We start from the raw sequence: 22,805 nt of genomic DNA on the forward strand, positions 1-22,805 counted from the left end.
TGTGTGCTAATAAATGCAAAACTGAATACAACAAGTTAGAGCAAGAAAAGTGTATTTGATATGAAGGAAAAAATGCCATTAATGTAATCCAGCCAATAACTGTTATGAGCCGAACCTAGCATTTGGTTGGCTGTCTGCCTGTCATTCATAAACTTTTTTAGGCCTCCAAGCCAGTATGGTTGGAAGCCTGTTATTCTTGTGGCTTTCTTCTTCTTCCTGTTTTTCTAGACGGCATAACTCATCATGACATTCAAATGATAGTTGGCATTCTCATCGAGCATATTCTGTAGCTCAGCATAAAATTATTTCTGTTGCAGACGACTCTTTGCAATGCCCATTGTGGCCTATTGTGATCTGAAAGAAGTTGCAAACCTTCTTGACAAAAAGGCAGGAGAGGTTTTTATTCTCTCTACAGGGTGCACCAACAGTCTTATGATAGAATAGTTACTGTTATTTATAGTTACACCCTGTCCAAACATTACATTTTGCATGCATTTTGGACAATTGCATTTTGTAATATCTGTAATCCTCCTTCACTCATAACAAAGCTCCTGCTGAAGTTCCAAAGGAACATTCGGGAGGAGAATTTATAGACAGTACCTACGCAATTAACAAAATCTAGACAAACCGGTCCATTATAATAAAAACCATTATAATAAAAATCCAACCTTCCACTTCTTTTCCATGTCAGCTGTTCACAGCATCCCTCCTCCACCCCATTTCCCCCCATTTCTTTTCCCTGTTTATGATGCCCACACGGGGGGGGTCAACAACCTCGGCCTACAGCCAGGTGCAATTCCTTTGTCAGACCCCAAGCCAAATAAAGTACAGCTACAGCCATATCAAACCTTCACACTATGAATGTATGGAAATTCATATCTACTGAAATGGTAATGGTGACAATAAAATACATGGGAATAACTGCTGTGTTATTGCTTGTAAATCAAATGCCCCTTATTCCCCCATTATCTCCCCCTTTTTGACATTTCTGCTCAAATGTATAGGGCCTCTAGCCCAGATGGTGCAGTGACAGTCTAAACTGTAAATAAGTAGAATCTGAACTGTGTGTGACCCCACCCCTTACCATTACAGGCTACGTCAAATATGTATTAATGCATTAAAATTCACTGTGTCAAGCAGTACAGTGGACGGCAAATATGTGTTGTGACTGTAGCCCTTTCTCCAGATCTGTCTTTCACAAAAGCTCTGTGAAGAAGTTACTAATGCAAAATCTATTTGACATATGAATGAAGTATATTAAAATGTCTTATCTCAAATCTTTTTGAGACATTGTTTCGAGAGGCGTGTTTGATACTAATTCTACATGCTTCAACAAGCAGCTCTGCCCGATCAGTTATATTTCCTCCTAGTGTTGACAAGGATTCATATTTAGCACATATGCTGCGCTTATATGTTTTTTTCCTGAGGATTGCCGGATGCAAACACAAAGTGTAAATCCCGCGTGGGAAAAAATGTGAATATCAGCAAAATGTCATTTAAAGACTGAAAACTGACAAATAAGATATTCCCCAGTGTCTCAAGTGTGCCAACCTGTTTAAAGTATCCCTAAGTTAGCATGAGTAAGCATAAACAGGTACACTGTGACCAAACCTCCCCTGCACCATGGTACCCAAACCAATATGTTGTGAGCATGACTAAGGCTTAAATGCACTGGCCAAATACTGAAAATGGGGTCTTGTCCAGAGGTAATTAGTTGTAGTCGTAATCACTCTGTCAGGTCACCAGCTGTGAGTAAGCTCCCCTGCAACTGAATTCTCTCTTCTGTATAACATTCGGTGTAATGCAAACCATATAAATCCTGTCATACACAGAATCGATCAAAGCATTGTGTCGAACTGAGACGAACAGCACCGAAGTTTCAGGATTTCAGTCAACGCCCCATGCAGGGACACAGAGGAAAGCCAAAGCGTTCTGAGGCAGACTGAATTTATAGCTGAATGCTCGTTTTTTTTTTTAAATCACATGGGCCTCAGTGTGGAAAAGGGCTTGGAAACTTGACACCAAAGTCTTTTTTTGTAATAATTCATTTTGACCCACTGCTCTGACTTTTAACCATCAATTAGGATGACCCAGAAGTTATTGTGCCTACTGTGGTGTCTTGTTGCAGCACAGACAGGAGTTTATAAAGCACTAGGATTATATATGTATATATATATATATATATATATATATATATATATATATATATATATATATATATATATATATATACACACACACACACACACACACACACACACACGCACACATACACACACACGCACACAGTCTGTGTATTAAGAAACAGAATACACATACGCAAAGTGCAAACTGAATAACTGAACGCATATGTCATACTATGGATAACAGGTAACAGTCATTTGAACTGTTTGGAAAAAAAAAAATCATAAAAAGTACTTATATTACAGGGATCTATGACCTGTAACCCTGCTCGCTGAAGTGAAAGAATAGCATTGTCTTAGCGCATGCTACTTGTCTGATGCAAGACTGCTTCTATATTGACAGTTCCCCTCCCAGCTTAACAGACGGAGAACAGCAGGACCCAAAACGGCGCAGAAACTTCTTCTCTGAGCGACTCACCCCGATCAGTCCGAGCCAGCCTCTGGTTCTGGGTATTTGTCCTCCTTTTGTTATGTATTTCCTCACAGAAATCCTTACTAAATCCGCCAGCTTCAGCACGTCTGCCCTGTTGACATCCAGCCAGTCAGTCAGTCAGTCAGTTTTTTTCCCTAACCGCCTTCAGGAGTGCCTGGGAGAGAGAGAGAGAGAGAGAGAGAGAGAAAGCTTAGTGCACACCGCGGAGAGAGAGGGAGAATGAACGCCCATAATTAACCCTTTGCTCTCTCTGTCTCTGTCCCTCATGCGAGTGCAGTTTTACTGTGCTAATCCCTGTCGTCTTTAAGGGGGTACTTCTCAGATCTTCAAGGGTCTGATCGGTGTGATAAGGACAAAATTAAAACAAAATTCAAAAGGTTATCTATACAATATGATTATGATAATATTGTCAACATCTGTTGGGTGTATGTTCTCTTAGACTTAGAGCAAGGTAGGCATTCAGTGGGTTAAAGAATTCTGTCCTTCCTTCACTTAGAACACAAAAGATCTCATTAAAGCTCAATAAACCACGAGAGCGTAAATCAGGACAATAGCAGAGACCATGAAAAGTGCAGTAATTCTAATTTGCCTCATTAGAAGTCGCCAATTCGGGTGCGATTCTGAGAGAATGCACTGGGATTTCGAGACCTTTGCGAGGTGCCTGTAAGTTGTTAATTAGCTTATGAGATAAGTGCTTTTTTAAGGTTACTCACGCGCACGGCAGTAAGACCATAAACAGAAGACACGCTAACGCATGTCATGTGCCAGAGCAGGTCCTCAGTTACGGGACACTAATTGGCCCGTGCCAGTGCGGCGAGATTGAAGTTCATCCCATGAACTGAATTTTAGAACCCGAGACCTCTGAGCCATGGCTGCTTTTTGCAAAAGTTCAAAGTTTCTAAAGAGTTCTTGGAGCAGAGAAGGAACATATCAACATAGGCTAGCTTACCCTACAGTCGTTATGAATGGATACGGTATATGTGGGTGGGGGATCAGGGAAAAGTAGCGTGAAGCATCTGGGGTGTAAAGCAATGTGTACATACAGTATAGAAAATGTGACGGAAAAGAACGGTGCAAGTGCAACGCTGTCAGCACTGATTGTCCACAATGAGTGAAAAATATGTAAAAATTGCAATAATACCAGTAATGCACAGAACGACGGCATACGTCTCATACTTAACTGCACGTTAAAAAAAAACTGAAGGCGGGTTATGCCTCGTGATCAGGCATGCAGCGTGCTGAAAAGGTCAGTTAAGGACAATGACTGCCTCAGGATGTGTTGGAGGCTTCCATGCTTTGGGCTTGAACGTTGGTAGTTGCAGTGGATTAGGAAAAAGTCGACTTGGTTGAACATCGACATGCTTTACTGTTTGCCACTACGACCAATGGCAGGAGAAGACGGACGATCAGCTTCCGCTCTTGCTCCAGTTAGTTTACTGCGTGGATGATCATCCTCCCCACTGAAAGACTGACCGTGACTGAACAGTCACTATTTAATATATCTATGCCGTTTTCCTAGGAAATATTTTCCTTGAAAGTGCCCGTTTCGATTGCAATGTGTCATTCTTTTGGATGAGCCGGTTTAAAACCAGTCTGTGGCTCAAATTATCAGGTAAATTGAAAGGGTGTTGCAGACCTCAGAAACATGTTCATCAAGGTAACTCTAGCTGTGGCACTTTAATACAGTGCAAAAGTCTCATCCCTCTTCCTAGTATGGCAGGACTGGACAGACAATAATAATATAAGTAGATTTTATTTTTATGCACCCACACTGAAGATGCTATGCAGAACAAGATGGAATACAATACCACAATGTGTGAATTCAAAGGCACAGTGAGATTAGACAAAATGAGCAATTACCAAGTACACAGTGTACACCCCCTCATGGGAAAGGTTACTGCACATAATCAAGAAGTCTGTTATATGCAGTTAAAATTTAGTTGACATTTCTCCACATGTGCAGCGATTTGGTTAGCATATTTTGTAAATTCTTAAGAATTCAGTTATACCCTATTGTTCATGTTATATCGGGTATAATGTGCAAGACAGAACACCTTCAAGATAAAATCAAGATATGCATACAGTGCAGTACAACAACAATTCAAAGATGGGTTCATTTGCTCGTAGCAGTCTGTCTGAAAAGATAGGATTTTAAATGAGATTAAAAAACAGGCAGCAGTGTGGCATATTGGTAAGGAGCAGTAATCAGGTAGGCCAAAGTGCCTCAGTAAATAACTAGCTGTATAAATGTATAACATGTGCCAACTGTAAGCAGTTGGCAATATGTAATTGGCTCTGATCAAAGCATCGGCAGAGCAAAATGTAAAGTATTGTAACAGAGGAGAGAGAGTCTGCAGACCTGACATGGGTGGGTAGGGAATTCCATAGCCTATGGAGCTACTGAGGAAAAAGGCCCTACCACCTAGAGTGTGCAGTACACTAGCACTAAATGTTCCCTGAGCTAAGTAGACTTTGCATGACTGCGCGGGATCATGGAAAAGGCTTTGCCAAAATAGCAACCAAATGATAAAACATCCCCCTGGTGTGTAATATTTTAAAACTGATTCATTCGCAAATATCTCATTGCCGAGTATCAGGCATGTTGTGACAAGTAAAGGAAATACCAATGTCGGACAGTCTGTGAAAGCTGGAAATTCAATTCAATTTAATACTTATATCGCTATGTTGGAACATGTGGCAGTGTGATGCAGTTTTAAACCTTTAAGAACCTTTAAACCTGAACCTTTAAGGCTGAGGGTGTGATTACCAGGCAGTGCACTGGGTGAGGTACTTGATCTGGTTTGCTTAAGTAAATATCTAGCAGTACAAGTGGATGGGGGCCACATAAGTCACCCTGGACAAGGGTGTCCACCACACTGATTAAACTGGAACAAAAATATCCTATAAAAGAAAATGTGATGATTTTTCATGATGAAATTTTAAAAATATTTTACTGTAATTATAACATCACTGTGCAGAACAAGTTCAGACAGTTCAGAAATAGTACATTTTATTCCAGACAATATATTGGTGCTATTTATTCACACCTCATAGTGATTGAAAGTAACCTTTTAATTAAATTCCAACATTCTGCTTTTCGGAAGTTCAGTGGATGTTTCTGAAACTATATTGAGGCATTCAAAGGCTTCCTGTTTATCTGGGGTACAACAAGAAGTTACATATAGAAAAAAATTATCACTAGCATACATTGTCGAGGTCAGAGATACAAGCAAAAAAATGTCAACAAGTGATCAAAGACCCCCACAAATTAAGAGATGGCAATCAAAGAATAAACTGGAATCCTCAGGATAGAAAGTGTTAAAAAGTACTGTTTAAAGCTGTTTGCATGAGTGTGGTATTCATGGCAGGGTTGCAAGGGCTAAGTATCTTCTGTAGACAAACCACAAGTAGTTGCCTTGGTAAATTACATCTGGATGACAACTGAAAGCACTTCTCATTATCATATGAAACAGAAAGCATCATAAAATGTGTAAAAAGATGACACATGTGTTGAGGAAAAACCCTACACACACCTTAAAACGTGTTGCATGCTACTTTGTTGACCTCCACACTACTTTGTTGCATATAGGGGCTTCGGCTTCCTTGTTAAAAGTCATGAACTTCAATACATGCTGTACCAGGTCATTTGGACAAAAACTTCACCATCTGCCAAGAAGTTGAAGCCTGTCTGAGAAGACATTTCAGTCTGACAACAGTCCAATGCTTTCAGATAAATTTACAAAGAGATGTTCAACTGAGCACAAAATTTATGTTTGCTTTTAGTCATCTCAATTTTCAGACCAGTCTAATGTTTGTTGTTTGAAACACTTCATTCCTCAAGACCAAAAGATCTGAAAAACCTAGATCAGTTCTACCAAGAGGAATGTTTAAAAACACCTAACACTCATCAGGAAGTGTCTTCTCAGTGTAATCTATGGAAAAGGAGGATTTACAAAATATTAACTACAGTGGTGACAATAAATGTTTTCTGAAGTAAGTGTATGTAAGCAATACACTGATTAAATAGGACCAAAAACATGGTATAGCAGGGAAAAAAAGTACAAATCAGCAGGCTTGGCAACAGGAGACAATACAAAGAGATGCAACTGCAATCCATGGGGGTGCACAAAAAGTTACAAATACTATGTAGGCATCAGGATATAAGGAGACAACTGGGGGTGCACCAAGGTCCATCTGGGGGTGCAATGCACCCCTAAGCACCCCCATAGCAGTGGGCCTGCATATCGGATGTCATTTTAATGTTATACATTCATGTTGATGTAATTACATAGATCAAAGTCATATTGCTCACAAATGTATTATTTTTGGTATGAAGAAATATGGAGGACACTGTTTGTGTGGCTTCCAGAGTCATCGTTGGCATTCTATTTTCCCTCCACCCACTCAGCAAACACACGCTCCCTCCCTTTTTCCCTCCTCCTTTTCTGCTCCCTGCTTGGGGTTTTCTTCTGTTCATTGCCCCACCCCATTCTCCTCACCTCCCCTCTGCCCCCCCCCCCCCCCCCCCCCCGCAATTTTCATAATCAATCAAACACTCTGTGGCAACAGGGTGGGACCTGGGCCTCCTGTGCAAACGACAGAGACATGTACTGCATGTGATCGCGTGGCACAGTGCCACTGGTCACTCCCGCGCCTGTTACTGATAACACTGGAAAATCAAACAGGACTCGGGTGGCTCTCTCTGTGGTGTCTACCAGCGCAAAGAAAACCCCAGAGGAGGTTTTTACAGCCTTTTTGCAGAGGCTGAAGCATGGAGCAACCTTGTCCATGGACATCTGCTGATGGAGGGGTTGCTCCAAAGTGGGTTGCACTTTATATATATGGCATACACACCTTCTTTCTCCTTGAATGTAGCATTCCAAATGACTACATTAGCTGTTTTTAAAGGGTTTTGGAATAGCATTCAATGTAGGCCTCTACTGAGTGTACAGTTAGCTTTGAGGACTTTGAGGCTGTGTACATTATTGTAGATGAACAGGGCCTGGACATGGCTTACAAAGACCAGGTGCGGGCTCAATAGCGTTAAATTGTATCCTTTCCTCAATTCCTATATCCTCACATCCTTTGTGGCAGAGAAATTGTCATCTCCTTAAGGGTGATTCCAGTTCTGTAGGAGACATGAAGGAAGCCAGACATTTCCTCATTTGTCTCCTCCAGCAGACGATACAGCGATGCATCCTCGTGTGGAAGAGTTTTCCAAGGATCTCTGATGTACACTGCCAAACAGGTGTCGCATTCTGTACAATGTCATTTATTTGCAGTTGTATAAACAGTCATCATAGAGATACAACAAAAAAATGAATACAACATAAAAGCAACCAGAGAAAAATGACTACTCCGAATACAAATAAATTATATTTTGAATTATGTGTATCTTCTGAATTTTTCACTGAATAGTGCATAGAGGTGATTGTGATATTTTAAGGCTTCCTTAAAAACTCTATAAAGTGAAGTTTTATACAAAAGTCCATTTTGCAAGTAAAATAGTCAAATTAAACATACATTACAAGAAGAAGAGGGATTCCTATGAAATGTTATACGAAATTGATGAATATCAAGGACATTCTATTTTCCTCATTGTGTTAGGTACCTGCTTATTTTTTCCTCCTGTCTCTTCCTTCGATGGGTGTCACCAAGGAATCGAAGAAGAAATGTGAGGACACATCTCTAAAGTATTGCGATGCAGCTGTAGTGTGCGATCTATGAACACTTCCTGTCTTTGCCCCCCCTCCGCCACTTCTGCCCCTGCCACCATCATCAGAATCAGAACCAGGCATAACCACAAACCACCGACCAAATATGCTGACAGAATTTCCTTTCATCTTGCCATTTCTCACAGGGGAAAGTTTGCTGAGGGTTTCCTCTGACACAACAAGCAACACCATTAGTCCTCTGCCCTAAAGATCAAGGTTCCCAGCTATGGGGACTAAACATACTCTTATTGTGGCTCCAGGGGGTGATGCAACGGTCACATTCTGCAGAGGCCAATCACATGCTGGCTCATACTTCCGAGCTCAGTCCCACAAAGCATTTCCTTTCACAGAGAGACTATGCAGACCCACCCATTTCCAGCCCCAGCCAATCAGTGGAGATAGAGAGATAAAACGTTTCTTTAACAAAATGGCAGACAATCTACTCCTACAGAAAGCAGAAAATTAAATAGTCATTCTTGGGGAAACTGTCCACTTTTAAGCTGCCAACAGTATGAGGTATTTAGCATTGATCTTACCTAAGATTAGTAAGCTAAAATACGGGCTCAGAGCTCCCCCCCCCAAATGTCCCTGATCGCTGTCAATCACTATCTTAGTTAAGTCACATGATTACAGTTCAACCCAACTGGATAAGAACCCACAGCAATAAGCTCACCATTCTGCCTGGTTCTGGTTCTGACAGTAAGAAAGTCCACACTAAGGGCTGTGATCTAGCGCTATGAGGAAACCTGAGGCAGAAGTAGCCCATAAGTGCTGATCTAGGACCAGTTTTGCTGTTTAGCTTTTCATGGTTAGAACTGTGTTTGAGGAATGTGGTCTGAGACAGACACTTATAGGCAGCCTCTGCCTCCAGTATGGAGTACAAGGTGACATGAACGTGTTTATGTGACTACATGTATCAGGGCTACAGATCTAGACACAGTCCGGCACACCGGCTGCCTGTGAAATTCTCCAGTGTTACCCGTCTGTCCCAAAAGACCCCACTTGATACAGTTCTCTCTCTCTCTCTGTTCCTCAAAGTATTTACAGGGTGCTATATACATTTACAGTTTCTGATATTTTTAAGTGTTTATTGAGGGTAAATACTGTTAACGTGGTTAGTTTTATCTGTTCACAATGTATTTGATATGTTTTCATTTATCAAGTGTTTGATGATAAAACCATGAGCTGCTTTTTCCTATATGCTGTTTCTTTTGCTCACACAAGTTTCTGTTAATCAGTCTTTTCCACTGAAAACATGACCTTGTTATTATTTGCTCCTTGCCATGATAACTAAAACTCTATTTACAATTAATTCCATTTCACATTTACACTGCAAAGGGGGCTAAAATATAATAACAGCAAACTCAAGATGTAACGTTTACTGGTTCATTTTAGTGGGGTTTTTTTTTTCATTAGTTTCTAACAGTTGCCCCCCAGTCTCCAGTGCCTTGGTTCAGTAAAATTTATTGTTTCAAAAGTTGACTAAGGGCCCGGCTGCATCATTTACCAACATGACCGGAGCCCAGATCCGTGGAACAAGCTGGCTTCATTCCACAGGGAATAGGGATTGGTAGGCACTGTAGGATTTGTAGCATGAAAAGCAAGTGTGCGTGTATAACGCAAGTACCCCGCCCTGTGCTCCTACATGGGTTTGGTGAATGTCGTTGCAGTGGTGACAGGTTTAAAATAAATAATCAGTGAATACTAAAAAGTTGGGGAGAAAAAAGAAGAAATGATAAAAAGACAATGGCTTCATTGTCTTGACGAGGTACCCTAGGAAATTATGCATAAGTGAGCCTGTGAGGGTCTGCAATGCTTACCCATTACTAAAGCAAAATCTTCACTCCAGTTCAACCTACAGTGCCTGGGGTTTCAGCGAGACGGATCTGCAAAGTCGATGTTACTGGTGTAAGCAGAAGCAGGGCACGCAAGTTCAGTGTTACTTCATTACGGCTTGTCACTGAACACTGCACTGACCAATGACATGCAAGAGACTGATGATGTTGGAGGTCCTTGAAAAGCATGATATATTTCCTGTGATGACGCATTATTCCTTCAACAGTTGCACACAGCTAATAAGCCCAGAAAACTAGCAAGGCAACTACTGCAATGTCATGCCTCTACCACCTCCAGGTATGTCACAACTTTGTGCCTTTTTTTCTGGTCTGTCATATCCAGCGGATATGAATACAACAAAAAACAACTAGGCAATTAAATAGGTAATTATGGTATAAGTATAGCTCAGTTTAATGAAAATTTGCAGCTGCCCGCCTAATGGAAGGACTATGCCCGGGTAAGTATAATTGTAGAGCAAGAGGAAGGCGAATGTTTGAAGGAGGATGCAGGCTTATTTAATTTGTTTTTTAAAAAAAAAAAAAAAAAAAACAGGAAGGTCAAGTGACAACTTATTTTTCATTCATGGTGATGACCTGTGGAATCAAGGTGGGTAAGGGAGCACAGAAGAATGCACATCCAGTCAGCTGGACGCGGCGATTAACACCCATATCTATGGGGTCTTGTCATCAGGACCTCTGTTTAACATAATTTACTTTTTCTCTGTGCTAATTCTGAACCTGGGCAGTGATGTGTCTGTGTGTTAAATGCAAATGTTTGAGCATGCTGCAAATTGCTTGCTATTTCAGACTGTCAACAAGGGACGGAAACATAGGGGCAGATCCAAGAGTTTGCCCTCAGAAATTGCACAAGCAGCAGATTTGTGTACCTAAGCTGTCTCTACAGTAACTGCCGCTCTTCGAGATATTGTTTTTAGCAACAACTTATCTGCAGTTTCCACTGTGTAGCTTACTTTCCCTCCACATGTGGCTGCTGCTTCCCCAGATCTTCTAGTCTGTGGCCTGTTCTAAGCACATTATTGTCTGAGAGGAGAAAGACTTTTTTGAAATAGCCCCTATGTCTTTTAAGCAGGTATGTCATATATCAGTAATGACCTTGACATTTTAGAATGTTCACAGCATAAAAGTTCCTTTCTGTTGGCATCATCAGTTTTTGGGATTAAATACCATGACATCCAATATAGCTTAATGTAAAACTGTATGAACTATGACATAAACACTCCACAAACCTTTTGCACTCACACCCAAGGTGCCTGTCAATTCTTGTATGATTATACTGCACAGCTGTATTATTCACAATACGCTACTTTTAGGCTGTTCAGACTCTTGAGTTCCACCATGATGTCTGGTTTTTAATTCATCAAATCAATTAACCTCTTCCTTTTTCCAAGTCTAATTTGTCTGTATTCGTTCCCCAGGGAAACAGTAATTACTGGCAGTGATTCCTGCACATTCCCAAAAGAGGGCCCTATGGGTTCAATCAGGCAACATTGCTATCACACACTATGACATATAGCGAAATGCTGTAGCATATGTGAAATTTGAATCAGTGCTAACAACAATTCATTTGGGATGAGCAGGAAATATGCATATCATGGACAGATTAAAAACATTATGACATGAAATGAATAGCTCCAAAAACATAAAAGTTACAGTTTAAGCCTTTCCCTACAGGTATTTAATTATTTGGAATTAACTGAAAAAAGAAAACCAGAGGAGGCTAGTTGACAAAGCTCATGATCGATAAAATGCAAAAACCTAGGCCCTGTTACACTAAGCCATTATTTGCAACTGATACTGGGCACCTCATAATTACTCTGAAAGGCAATGGTAGTGAGAATAACTCGCTGTATTGCTTACTCCTCCCTTTAACCTGACATTTATGCGAAATTGACAAACAAAAAAGGCTATCAAGCTATTGACTTTGCTTTAGTGTGTGTGCTCACTCTCCATAGTTGGCGTTCTCATGCGTCATCTGATAAATATTCTGTTGGGGGAAGCTGAACCCGGTCACACCTCCTTTTCCTTTTTCCCCTCACTTGCATTTCCATCTCAGGCTAGAGAATAGGTCGATAAGGTTATAAAATCTGCTTTACTGATCTTCAGCCTGCTTCTCTGATCTCCAGGCCTTTATGAGGTACACATTTAATGAGGTAAATGCCATGTTTTGGTCATGGTTTCAATTTAAATGATGTAAGCAACCCTTGGAATCCCTAAAGCAAGTGTATTGTTGTTGTTTGGGTGGGGATTTGTGTGGATGGCAGAGGGGATTTAAAAAACATAATGAGATGAGGTATAGGTGAAATTTTAAAAATGTCAAGTGAGACATAAAGAAATTTGATTCCTGACTTTTTACTGATTTTTAAGGCTCATTGGAAGAGGAAGGATTTCCTAAGAACTGTATTGTATTATGGTGTAATTCATCCACATGCTTGTCTTATGGCTTCATTTTGCACTGGTTGAAACAGGTGACATCTGTGACTGTGACAGAAATTTAAATGAAACTTGGTCTGAAACAAAGCCTTGGATAGTGAATCATATTGGTTGGTTGGCTGGACCAGTGTTGTAGTGATTAGTGTCTCCTCCACTCCACAATCTGCCTTGCTAAAAACCTAGTCACCCCACTGAAATCATGTCATCATACCCATGCATAGAAAAGGCCATTCTACTAACATCTGGCCTTCGGAGCTCCACTCTTACATTTCATGTCAGATGTTCAATTTACTATTGCCCTGTCAGTCATACACACCTCTGGGTGTGGGTCGAGAAATGACTAATTTAGCCATCGTGATTGGGCTGTTGCACAGAATGGTCATCCTATTAGGGGTAAGCAAACAAAGACTGATCCATGGAGTAGGCCAAACCAAAACAGGATGACCCATTCGTCACTGAGAAGTAAGTGCCAATACTACATATCGGCTAGGCAGACTGGTAAAAACCCGTCTTTTAGAAACAGCAGACGTGGTTCTGGACACAGACTAACAGAATGCAAATGAATGTGTGTGTATGTGTGTGTGACAGAGAGAGTGATAAAGAGAGGGATTTACTTAGGACCACATGAAGTTCCCAGAGACAATACAAAGGTGCAAAGTGAAGTACTAGAAGCAAATGAAGCAAGTACTTGCTATCAATGCACGCGCAGTACAGACCAGCAGGCCATGATCTCTCATCACTATCTGACTGATGTGGACCACCAGGCAAGCAGTGTGCCTGTTGTGATATAGCACTCTAGTTCAGAACAAAGGTCACAAATTCAACACAAGCCTGTTCGACCAGAGGGCTGCGGTCCTGAAAATCAACAGGGCTTGAAGTAAGACAGCAACTGTGGACTGTAGACTGCAACTACAAAGCCTGCTTTTCCAGATTAATATTGGAATACAGCCAGGTATGTGTTAAACCCACAGTCTAGAAAAGACATGCGGGATTATTCAAAAGGATCATTTGAATCATGAATCATCTGAGATCAGAAGGAGGGAAACAGTGAAACTACAGATCCTAATCTCCTACAGCTACTCCAGCAGTGTAGCTCATTAATGCTCAGCATTATAAGAGTGCAACCGTTGTTTCTATTGATACGTTGGACATGTAGATTAAAGGGCTGCTTCTTCTGAAAACTGACTCACTCAGATATGAGCTGTGCCACATACACACCCTACACATGTCCTTATCACACAACAAATGCCTCACAGTTCCTCATTACCAGGAACAGTTTTGTGTGAGTGAGGTTGTATCCTCTCATGTCACATGTGTCACAAAAGTGGCGCCTCAAACTAGAAAGAGAAAGAAAACATTCAGCCATGAGTAGGTTGCGAGGAAATGGTTGTCAAAAAATGACTTCTCCCGCTAGGTTGCGCCACTGAATCAAATTACTCTGTCACAGAAAATGAATACATGAATATGTTTCATTCATCATTTACCTGCCAGATATGTTTTCTTACACCCAAATCTCATACTGTTACATGACTGTTAGTATCACACCTGATAATCCAAGAGTCCGTACAGACAGACTCCGTTTCAGATGTGCATTTGCGTGAAAGCTTTGCATGCCTGTCTAAGACACGTGTTTTAGTGATCTCACTTCTCTGAGAATTCAAGCAGACGAATTCAAGCATTAATGGCCTGACAAGAGCAGAGAAATGAGACTGCTGCCACTCGGGAAATTCATTCACAAAACACAAAAACGGTCATTGTCTGCCCCCCCACCCCCCTTCTGTGCTAGCACCATGGTCAAGTCCAGAGAGAAATGTATCCGAATGTTGTCCTTTTCAGGGACTCCATCTGTTGCCATGCTACTGCTCTTTACATCATATTGTTGTTCAGACACAAAGGTTTACTGTCAGGAGGACCAGGAGGACGGTGGCCTTCCTCTGAGTGAGCCTCGTGGCCGGGAGATGAATGGGACCGTAAAGGATGAACGCTCTCATACCTGCCCTTAAGTTACGACCAGCCGCCAGCGAAAGCAGTAGATCCAGCCAATCATATCCCTGGATGAGTTTTTATGTTGTTTTTGTAGTTTGTTTTGTTTTCCCTTAATTGTAAGGAGAGGAATGTCAGGTCTGGGGAGCCACTGCAGGACTGCCGAAAGAAAGAAAGGAAAGCGGGCACATGTAGATAAGTGGGGGGAGGGCTGCTTGAAAATGACAGGCTCATATTTCAGATGATTTCACGCATGCTCACTTCCACTGCACACAACGTGTAACAATCAGTGGAGCTCATGGCGCTTTGAGACACACTGAAACACGCTGAGAAGGCCACAGACAGACTGCGATTTTCGTTTATTATCGACCATCCTCACACTCTCCCTTTCACATTAAGTGCTAAAACAAAATGCACATGGTGATGAAGTAATGAGTGATGAAGTGTGTTCAGGTCCCCAAGGCAAAATGAAAGCTGGTAAACTGAAATTTGGGATGTTCTCACTAAGTCCTCACAAGTTTTGCAAACATGTTGTCCTGCTGGCAACCTATGTCCAAGAACTCCATATCATGTCACATAAACCCTTCTATAACTCAGCTAAAGCATAGTTAGCATTACTTCCATCAATATACAGTTTGTTGCGTGACTCACCGATGTGGTGAATTATAGAGTAAACTGTTAAAACAATATTCATTTATTCTTAAATGTGCATGACACATTTTCACTTTGCCTCAATACCATCATATGGAATTAGTACAAAGAATTTTCAGCAATAGAACAAGGAAAAATAAATATAAAAAAAATAAATTCTTGTAACTAATACATATTTGTTCCAATTGGAAATTAGTTTTGACACCATTGTGTTGAACTAAAGCAAAGCATGCTCTAGAGCTGCAACTTCCTTTTTCGCTTTGCGCTGAAACACCCATCCTTGAGGGACAGCTGCCACCAAAACACCGATTTTACAGCAGCACTGCCACTTAGTGGTCAGAGGGGGGCAGTGGGACATCTGCTCAAAGAAGCGCCAGCAAATATTGCCCTTAACCTTTCAGTACCAAACATGACAGCATAAATTTGCTTTCTAAACACCCTTAGTCAAGGCAGATTGCTTACCTGACATTTGCGAATGGATCTCTGCAAGCAGATATTTATTCTATGTTCCTTTCTCCAGGATACAGTAGGAGTGCCATTGACAAAGCTTGAACCTGGAATTAGTTACAAGTTTGGGTTTGCCTGAATACTGCTGCCTACATCTCCTTCACAAATAATTATATTCCCAACTATTCCATCCCCAAATCCAGTCTCTTCGATTTTTATGTTTCCAGTCCAGAGCTTGCTAATGATCACTTCAGTTGTCACACAGCTTCTTGTGTCATCTAAGGACGTCATGTATTGCCGAAAATACAAAATGTTTTACAGTGCATTGCAAGAAAGCACTACAGAATATGTTCTCTAAAGGAGGTTTAAAAAAACAGGAAACCTGGAGCATATACACTTGTAACTGGATTACCCTTAACAATGCCATGAAAATCTGCACCTGTACAACTGAACATAGCCTGAGGTGCTAATTCACACATAATTGTGTTTGAACAAGAGTATAATATAGCTTTGCTCATCCGCTATTGACAATGGATATGGGAGGGGAGCTACAGCTGTTGGCATGTCATGGCATTCTGACAAAAGGGCCTTCTGACGTATTACGGAAAAATAACGTCTTGCCTTCGAGGGAAACCATTGAGTTACTAACTTACTTAACATTGGCTAACTGACGTCAGAGTTGTGATGATTGTTGAAATTTAAAATACTCACCTACAACTGTGAAACAGATGAATTATGTCATTCATGGGAGAAGCAGGAGGAAAAAGCTGTGCAAGTTTGTGTCCCTCACTGACTGAATGGAACAGCAGTAACGTTTTTCACCACCAGATGGCGAAAAGAACACAAGCAGTAGTATTGAATGTGGGCATGATTTATACAGCTTCTTTTTCTTGAATGTCTTTTGGCCTGATGGATATTCATATTAGGTACTTATATTAAAATTGGATCTGAACTGTGCTAAGATTTTCCTTGTTAAAGAGCACCAGGCAAATTGTCATGAAAGAAAATTCTAATTGTTTCTGTGTTTTTCCCCACACTGCAAATGAATTCAATTTCAGAAATAATATATTAATATATAATATATTATAATAATATGTTACAGAAATAATAGATATTATTAGTATTAATTATTCACAACAAATGTATCATCTACAAATCTAGCAAGTGCAGTTGATAAAACTAACTGTTCAGCACATTACAGCTGTCATGTTACATCTCAGTGTTTCTGATGAATGATTTTTATTTCTCTACATTAATAAAGTTATAGATATAAGTCAGATAGTCTAACATCTAAAATGGTTCAGCAAATTCCATATGAAGATATTTACATCCCTCCCCAATGCCAAATGGCCTCTATTCTTAATGCAAGGGAAGACAAAATACCACATAAACTGGATCTGACCAGATCCTGACAGATACAGGAATTTGGATTTTGCAATTTGCATTTTGAGACTTGCTCTACCTGTTCTGGAACTTCCATTAGTATTCCTATCGATGCCAGCACAGGAGACAGAATCCCTGGTGTTCAGGGCGGTGCACCGTGTGAACAGCAGTCTGCAACAGACATTTCCATTTCGTAATCTGTCATTACATAAAGGGGGGAAATGACCGCACACAAAGCCCTGAAAAAATGCACTCTTTATTTCTTCAAAACAGATTTTAACAACTCATGAGCACACGTACAAAAGGTGCCCAATGCAAACACTGCAGGTGGGATTGGAAAACTAAAAATGGTGATCTTGGATGGAATGTATAGGTGGTCTCACAATTAAACTGGAACAGTAACAGGTACTGATAGCACCAGATGACGATTGTTAGTACACCGTATAAGGGAGGCACAAATTGCATGAACCTAATTTGGATTTTTTATTCATGATCTGTAGCCCTGTTAGGAGTTACACACATGTAACACGTTTCTTTTTGATATACTATTATACTTGGTTGCAAGATTCTTCAACCGAATCTATCTTTCCAGTCCTTGGTCAACCCTTAGTTAAACCAAGCTTGGGTGAGGAGACCTTCATGATGAACTGTCGCTCATAATGGTCGGTGGCTTAAAAATAATGAACTTCCCTTCAATGTGTGTTCGTGTCACTGTAGTTTGGTCTGACTACCTTCAGCTTCCTGGAAAAGCTGGCCAATTATATACTCAGTACCACTGGTCTTGATGAGAATGCATTTGATTTCAGTGTGCATGTAAGTCAAGACAGTCGTCTCCATTTCACAACAGCTTTGTGTGAAAACTGGATGCAGTTGAAGCAACCTAACAGACCTCTGTTCTACAGTGATCACCCCTTTCTTACTCTTTCCCTTGCTTTCACTGACTGATTTCCAAGCAGAGAAGTCCTCCTATAACCACTGATGTCAAATCTTTGGACTCAAGTTTCATCGACCTCTCAATGTACACAGCACCACTGATTCAAGGCAGGTCCGGCCTACTTCCCCTTGTCCACCCAAGCAAAGAAGTTACAGCGTGCCTGAGGGTTGGAGGCGTGGCCCTGTGGGCGGGCACACACGAAGAACTGCCTGCCCATGTTGGGCCCTGCCTTCTTAACCGTCCTCAGCACGCAGGGTTCATCGTGCACCTTACAATTGGGTGGCTGCGGCGGACCACGTAAAACCGACTTCCAGAACCCAAGCGACCCTTCCTTCTTGGGGCACGTGACGACCTCATCGTCCTCTGTGGGCGTAGCCCTGCCGTTTCTACACTGGTCCTCTTTGGCAGCCACACTCCTGACATCATTAGATGAAGACGACTCCTCCTGTCCTCCCTGTAGCTCCTTAATTTCTTCTGAGTTCACTCCCTCCACAGGTTCCTGCCTGCTGGGATTCTCTACCACAAGGCCCTGAGACGGACCCATGACATTGCCGTCCTGTCCGTTCCCGAGGCGATTCTGAGGCGCTTCGCACAGGTGGGCTGCCTGGCTAGGTTTGGGTTTGAAGAAGGCCAGGAGGTTCCCCTGGGGCTTCGCTGCGTTCCTGGTGGTCTTGCTTTTTTTGCCCTTAGGCGCGGAGGCCTCGGCTGCCGGCCCCCTCTTTTTGCCCGTGCCGTTTCCCGTTTCCAAAGGGTTGAGGTTCTCGCGGATCTCCCCCGAGTCCTGCGACCCGGGCAGAGAATCCCTGGAGTCCCTGAGAGCCTGCTGGTCCACCCTGACCAGGAACTGCGAGAGTTTCTGCTGCCTGCCCGCAAACTCGGGCATGTGGCGCGTGCAGAGAGGAGGGCACTTCGGGTTGGGCAGGAGGGCGCAGCGAAGGTGCGCCTGGACCGGGCAGTGATCGGACCCTTCCACCTCCGGCATGATGTCCGCGGCCAGGAACTCTGTCTCGGTGAGCACTCGGTCGGCAAAGATGTAGTCAATGCGCGTGCCATAGTTGGTCTGCCGGGCTCCAGTGAGGGTGGACCAGCACGTGAAGGCATTGGTACGGGTTGGGTGGAAGTAGCGGAAAGTGTCTATGAATTTGCCATCACCAATTGGTTCTTCATCTCCCTCTTCATCCTCTTCATCCTCCTCATTACGCTCAAACAGGAAGCTGTCCAGCCACTTCCTGCCAGGATGGTCTTCAAAGTTTTCCTGTAAACAGTGCAATAACAAATATACAAACAACTAAATATACAAATTGGATATATTCCTTTAAAAATATATTTTCATTCATTACTTCATGAGATTACTATCATATAAGTTGATAATGAGAATGTTGATACTATCTGATGAGCAAATTTGTGAGAGCTCTGTTAAAGCATAGCTCTTCAGCTTTGATCCTGAAGAGCTAGCACATTTTATGTTTTCCATATCCCTATAGCTATAGCATTTCCATCAAATGTCTTACACATCAATCCCTTTGGACTACAAACACCTTTGCTTTTTTTTAAACAAGTGACTGATTTAATTGTCAGAACTGGGCAGGTGGCCATTGCCCTCCTGGAAAAAGGCATGAAAGGATGAGGTGGTAGAACTGGACGACAGCTCTCTGAGACCACCACCGGAGACCCCTGAATCAACTCAGCCCCTGTGCAGAAACCCTCAAACCAGCCACAAGCTGCGGTCAGCAGGTACAAGATTCAAAAGCGCAGCAGGTTCTATTTTCAGAGCTCCATGGTTGAAACGTACAATGTCGTCCGGGTCACAGTGGTCTATCGGCCGGTGGGAGGTGTTCACATCTCCCAGCACAATCACGTAGCTGAGAAAATCAGGACAAACACAGAGAAAGGTTTTTTTTTTTTTTTTACATTTTACAGCAAAGGCAAGAGATCCATCCCAGACCGCGTCCCACAAGTCTCAGCTCTTTCTCACCTCCCCGCTCCCAGTATGGCTTCAGCCCGCGCCTGGAGCAGCTTGTAGAACTGCAGTTTGAAGAGTCTGCGTTCTGGTTTCTCTGGATCGGCCCGTGGGCAGTACACGTTCAGAACTGTTAGAGTTTTCTCCTGGTTCTTGCACCTGCATGGAACACAAATGGGGTCATATGTTATGTTAAACACAGGTACACTAAGATACTAACTTCCTCATTTTTTGTATGGAGAGCAAAAAGATAGCACATTTCAAACTGATCATTATCAAAACTTTTGCACTTTTGTAAGTCGCTTTGGATAAAAGCGTCTGCTAAATAAATAAATGTAAATGTAAAAGGATATATCAATCACAGAACTAAGGGCAGTAATGTTTTCTTTGCAACTAACACTGCTTTAATTGTTGATTCTACATATTCTACATAAAGTTACATATTAATATGGCAGAATGCCTTCAGTATATTGTATGTTTATTTACATCAGAGCAAACTGATTATCAGTTGCCTGGTGATGCTTATAAAGGCCTGGAAGCTTCAAGATAAAGACCCTTCTTTTCCACTGAGTGGAGACATGCAATGTGTGCGTTACTCATGATCACAAGGTTCTCTCCACTTCTTTTTTTGTCTGAAACTGCACCAGATTATCATCATGGCCTCCAGTCATTGAGGGTAAAACCAGACTTGAGACTTGAGACTGATCAACTCATGTAGGGTCAAAGCGTCAATTAGGTCCACTATTGCGTCTGTAAGAGCAGAAGAGTGCTGCTATTATAAGGACTTGTTCTTTACTTTCCTTGACAGTCTGTGCTTGTTATCGTAACTAGTGTCAATTTAACAATACATCACCCTGTACAAGAGTGTCTGCTGAAAAGTCTTCATGATTAAAGAAAGGAAAACTGGGTGTATGAAATAAGGAGAGAGGACAGCAGGTCTTGCAGGTAAGTGCCTACCAAAAAGAGTCAGCAATGAACTCAGTTGTTATGCCCTCAAAGGCTTATAGTCCAGATCCCAGAAAGGGTAAATCACCTGCATTAGGTCATTTTAACTTGGTAGGGTGTATGTACATATGTTCAAAGAAATCTTTTACAACTGACATCTTTAGTATAACATTTTCAAATAGCCAGAATTTGTCTTGACCATTAAGGTTGCAAATTCATCCAACATATAATCTTTATTTTTGTCCTTTCTGTTTAAGCTTCAGACATCAGAGCTGACTTTGTTCGGGTTTTAGTTCAAGTCACAGTCACAAGTCAAATTCTAACAGATGATGGCAGAATGCTCTCTGGCTCGGCCTTACATTACTCTGTGCTGTGTGATGACAGCTCGGCCTTCATTGTCCAACAGATGCAGCTCCTCGGTAGATAACTCTCCCTGGTCGCCATAGCATCCCACAGCCCCTCCGTGATTGGTCAGCAGGCCTGTCAGTCCCTCTTCAGCGGCGACAGGAGTAGCACTGTCTTTGCAGAACGTCGCTACCCCTTTCAGTTTGAAAATCAGATAAATATAGAAGGCATCAAAATTTTGATACTAATATTTCGTTTTAGTAAATTCCTATGCGCATCAAGTAGGTTTAACTGGCGCGTTATAAGACAGATTTATATATATTGTATTATAAATGATTATGAACGCTGCACAGTTTCAAGGACAATATTACCGTGCAATGCAGTGCAATTTATTGTACCTGAATATCAATGAATCATACTTTTGTCTGAAACCTAAGTTAGTTTCCAACAGAAGTAAGCGCACGCGTCCATTAAGAGTATGCAGAGGAGCAGTTAGCTATCTAGCTACCTGAGTAACCACTACGTCCTCGACTGAAGCTGAAGTACGAGTTGTACCCATCTACGATTGCAGTTCTCTCGTCCAAAAGGTCTCCTGTCACAGAAGAGAAAGTCCTCTGATAAGAGCTGAAGGAACAACACAACAGTTTTATTTGTTTGGATTATTTAATCAAATATTACACACAGCTATCTTAGCTGTGATTTACTCGTTTGGAACATTCTGCTCCACGCACACTCAAACAAGACAGTAAGCATCCGAGACCGCGATTAGAACATAACAAAATATTTTTATCCACTGCAAGCATATGAGCAGCGGGTTTCTTACTTGTCACTTTGGTCTCTTGAAAACAGATTATGTCTGCGTCTAACAAGTCCAGCGCTTTCTTAATCCCGCCTTTAAACGTCCTGATACCATTTATATTCCAAGTGACAATCTTCATTTTTTCATTGCATATATTCCTAACATTTCACAGTTCGCATTAGTCAATTTAGGCCTTATTTTATTAGGGCTAGAGGGACCCCGCGATTTTGTCCTCGCGGTATTCTCATTCACGGACCTTCACACGAGACTTCATTCTCATCTTCCATGAGTAATAAACTGCATACCGCCACCTACCGTGCTGGAGTGCGGTTCAAAAAGCAAACAAGGTCTGTTCCACAGATTCGCGGTACACAGATATCTGAGCATTAAATTATCTGAAATATGTCACGGAATTCCGTGTGAAAATGTACTGAAGATACTGAATGAGAGACGCCCATATTCATAAACTCAGGCATTGATAAAAAAAAAAAAAAGAAAGAAAAAACACAAATCAACAGCCATAAAACTAAACGCAATGCTATTCCACATAATGTAACTAAATATTTGCCATATGATATATGTATGTTAAACCAATTTACGGAAATTGAGTAATTTATTTTAAGTAGTTTAGTAAATGTTGTTAATGTGTGTGCTAATTTATGGGTATTACGCAGGAATTACCTTTATGAAGTCAGGAAGCAACAGGTACGTTAAATTATCAGTATTGACATTGTGGTGCATC

General features: G+C 41.5%; 2 protein-coding genes across 2 annotated transcripts in view; both read right to left on the reverse strand.

The window, feature by feature from the left end:
- Nucleotides 1-14,758, reverse strand: part of LOC118779266 (sodium-coupled neutral amino acid transporter 3-like) — a 36,336-nt gene extending 21,578 nt beyond the window's left edge. The window contains exons 1-2 of the mRNA XM_036531276.1: nt 14,610-14,758; nt 2,602-2,770 (exon numbers count right to left, since the gene is read on the reverse strand). The gene's annotated coding sequence lies outside the window, so the exon portion shown is untranslated. The remainder of the gene's footprint in view (nt 1-2,601; nt 2,771-14,609) is intronic.
- Nucleotides 14,759-17,387: 2,629 nt separating this feature from the next.
- Nucleotides 17,388-22,290, reverse strand: apex2 (APEX nuclease (apurinic/apyrimidinic endonuclease) 2). The gene is made up of 6 exons (XM_036531720.1): nt 22,088-22,290; nt 21,773-21,856; nt 21,279-21,459; nt 19,990-20,133; nt 19,807-19,876; nt 17,388-19,269 (listed from the first exon to the last, which is right to left on the reverse strand). Exons 1-6 carry the CDS (start codon nt 22,200-22,202, stop codon nt 18,133-18,135), a joined length of 1,731 nt encoding a protein of 576 aa, XP_036387613.1. The 5' UTR covers nt 22,203-22,290; the 3' UTR covers nt 17,388-18,132.
- Nucleotides 22,291-22,805: the final 515 nt, after the last annotated feature.

This window comes from Megalops cyprinoides, chromosome 6 (assembly GCF_013368585.1).
Source record: "Megalops cyprinoides isolate fMegCyp1 chromosome 6, fMegCyp1.pri, whole genome shotgun sequence".
Lineage (NCBI taxonomy): Eukaryota > Metazoa > Chordata > Actinopteri > Elopiformes > Megalopidae > Megalops > Megalops cyprinoides.

Bases quoted from the DNA above. Each gene is read 5' to 3' on its own strand.
- apex2 (XM_036531720.1), bottom strand. From the start codon at position 22,202: ATGAAGATTGTCACTTGGAATATAAATGGTATCAGGACGTTTAAAGGC. The intron at 19,877-19,989 runs GTGAGAAAGAGC...TGATTTTCTCAG, and splicing joins GCCATACTGGGAGCGGGGAG to CTACGTGATTGTGCTGGGAG. The intron at 19,270-19,806 runs GTACGTTTCAAC...CACTGTTTACAG, and splicing joins ACTGTGACCCGGACGACATT to GAAAACTTTGAAGACCATCC.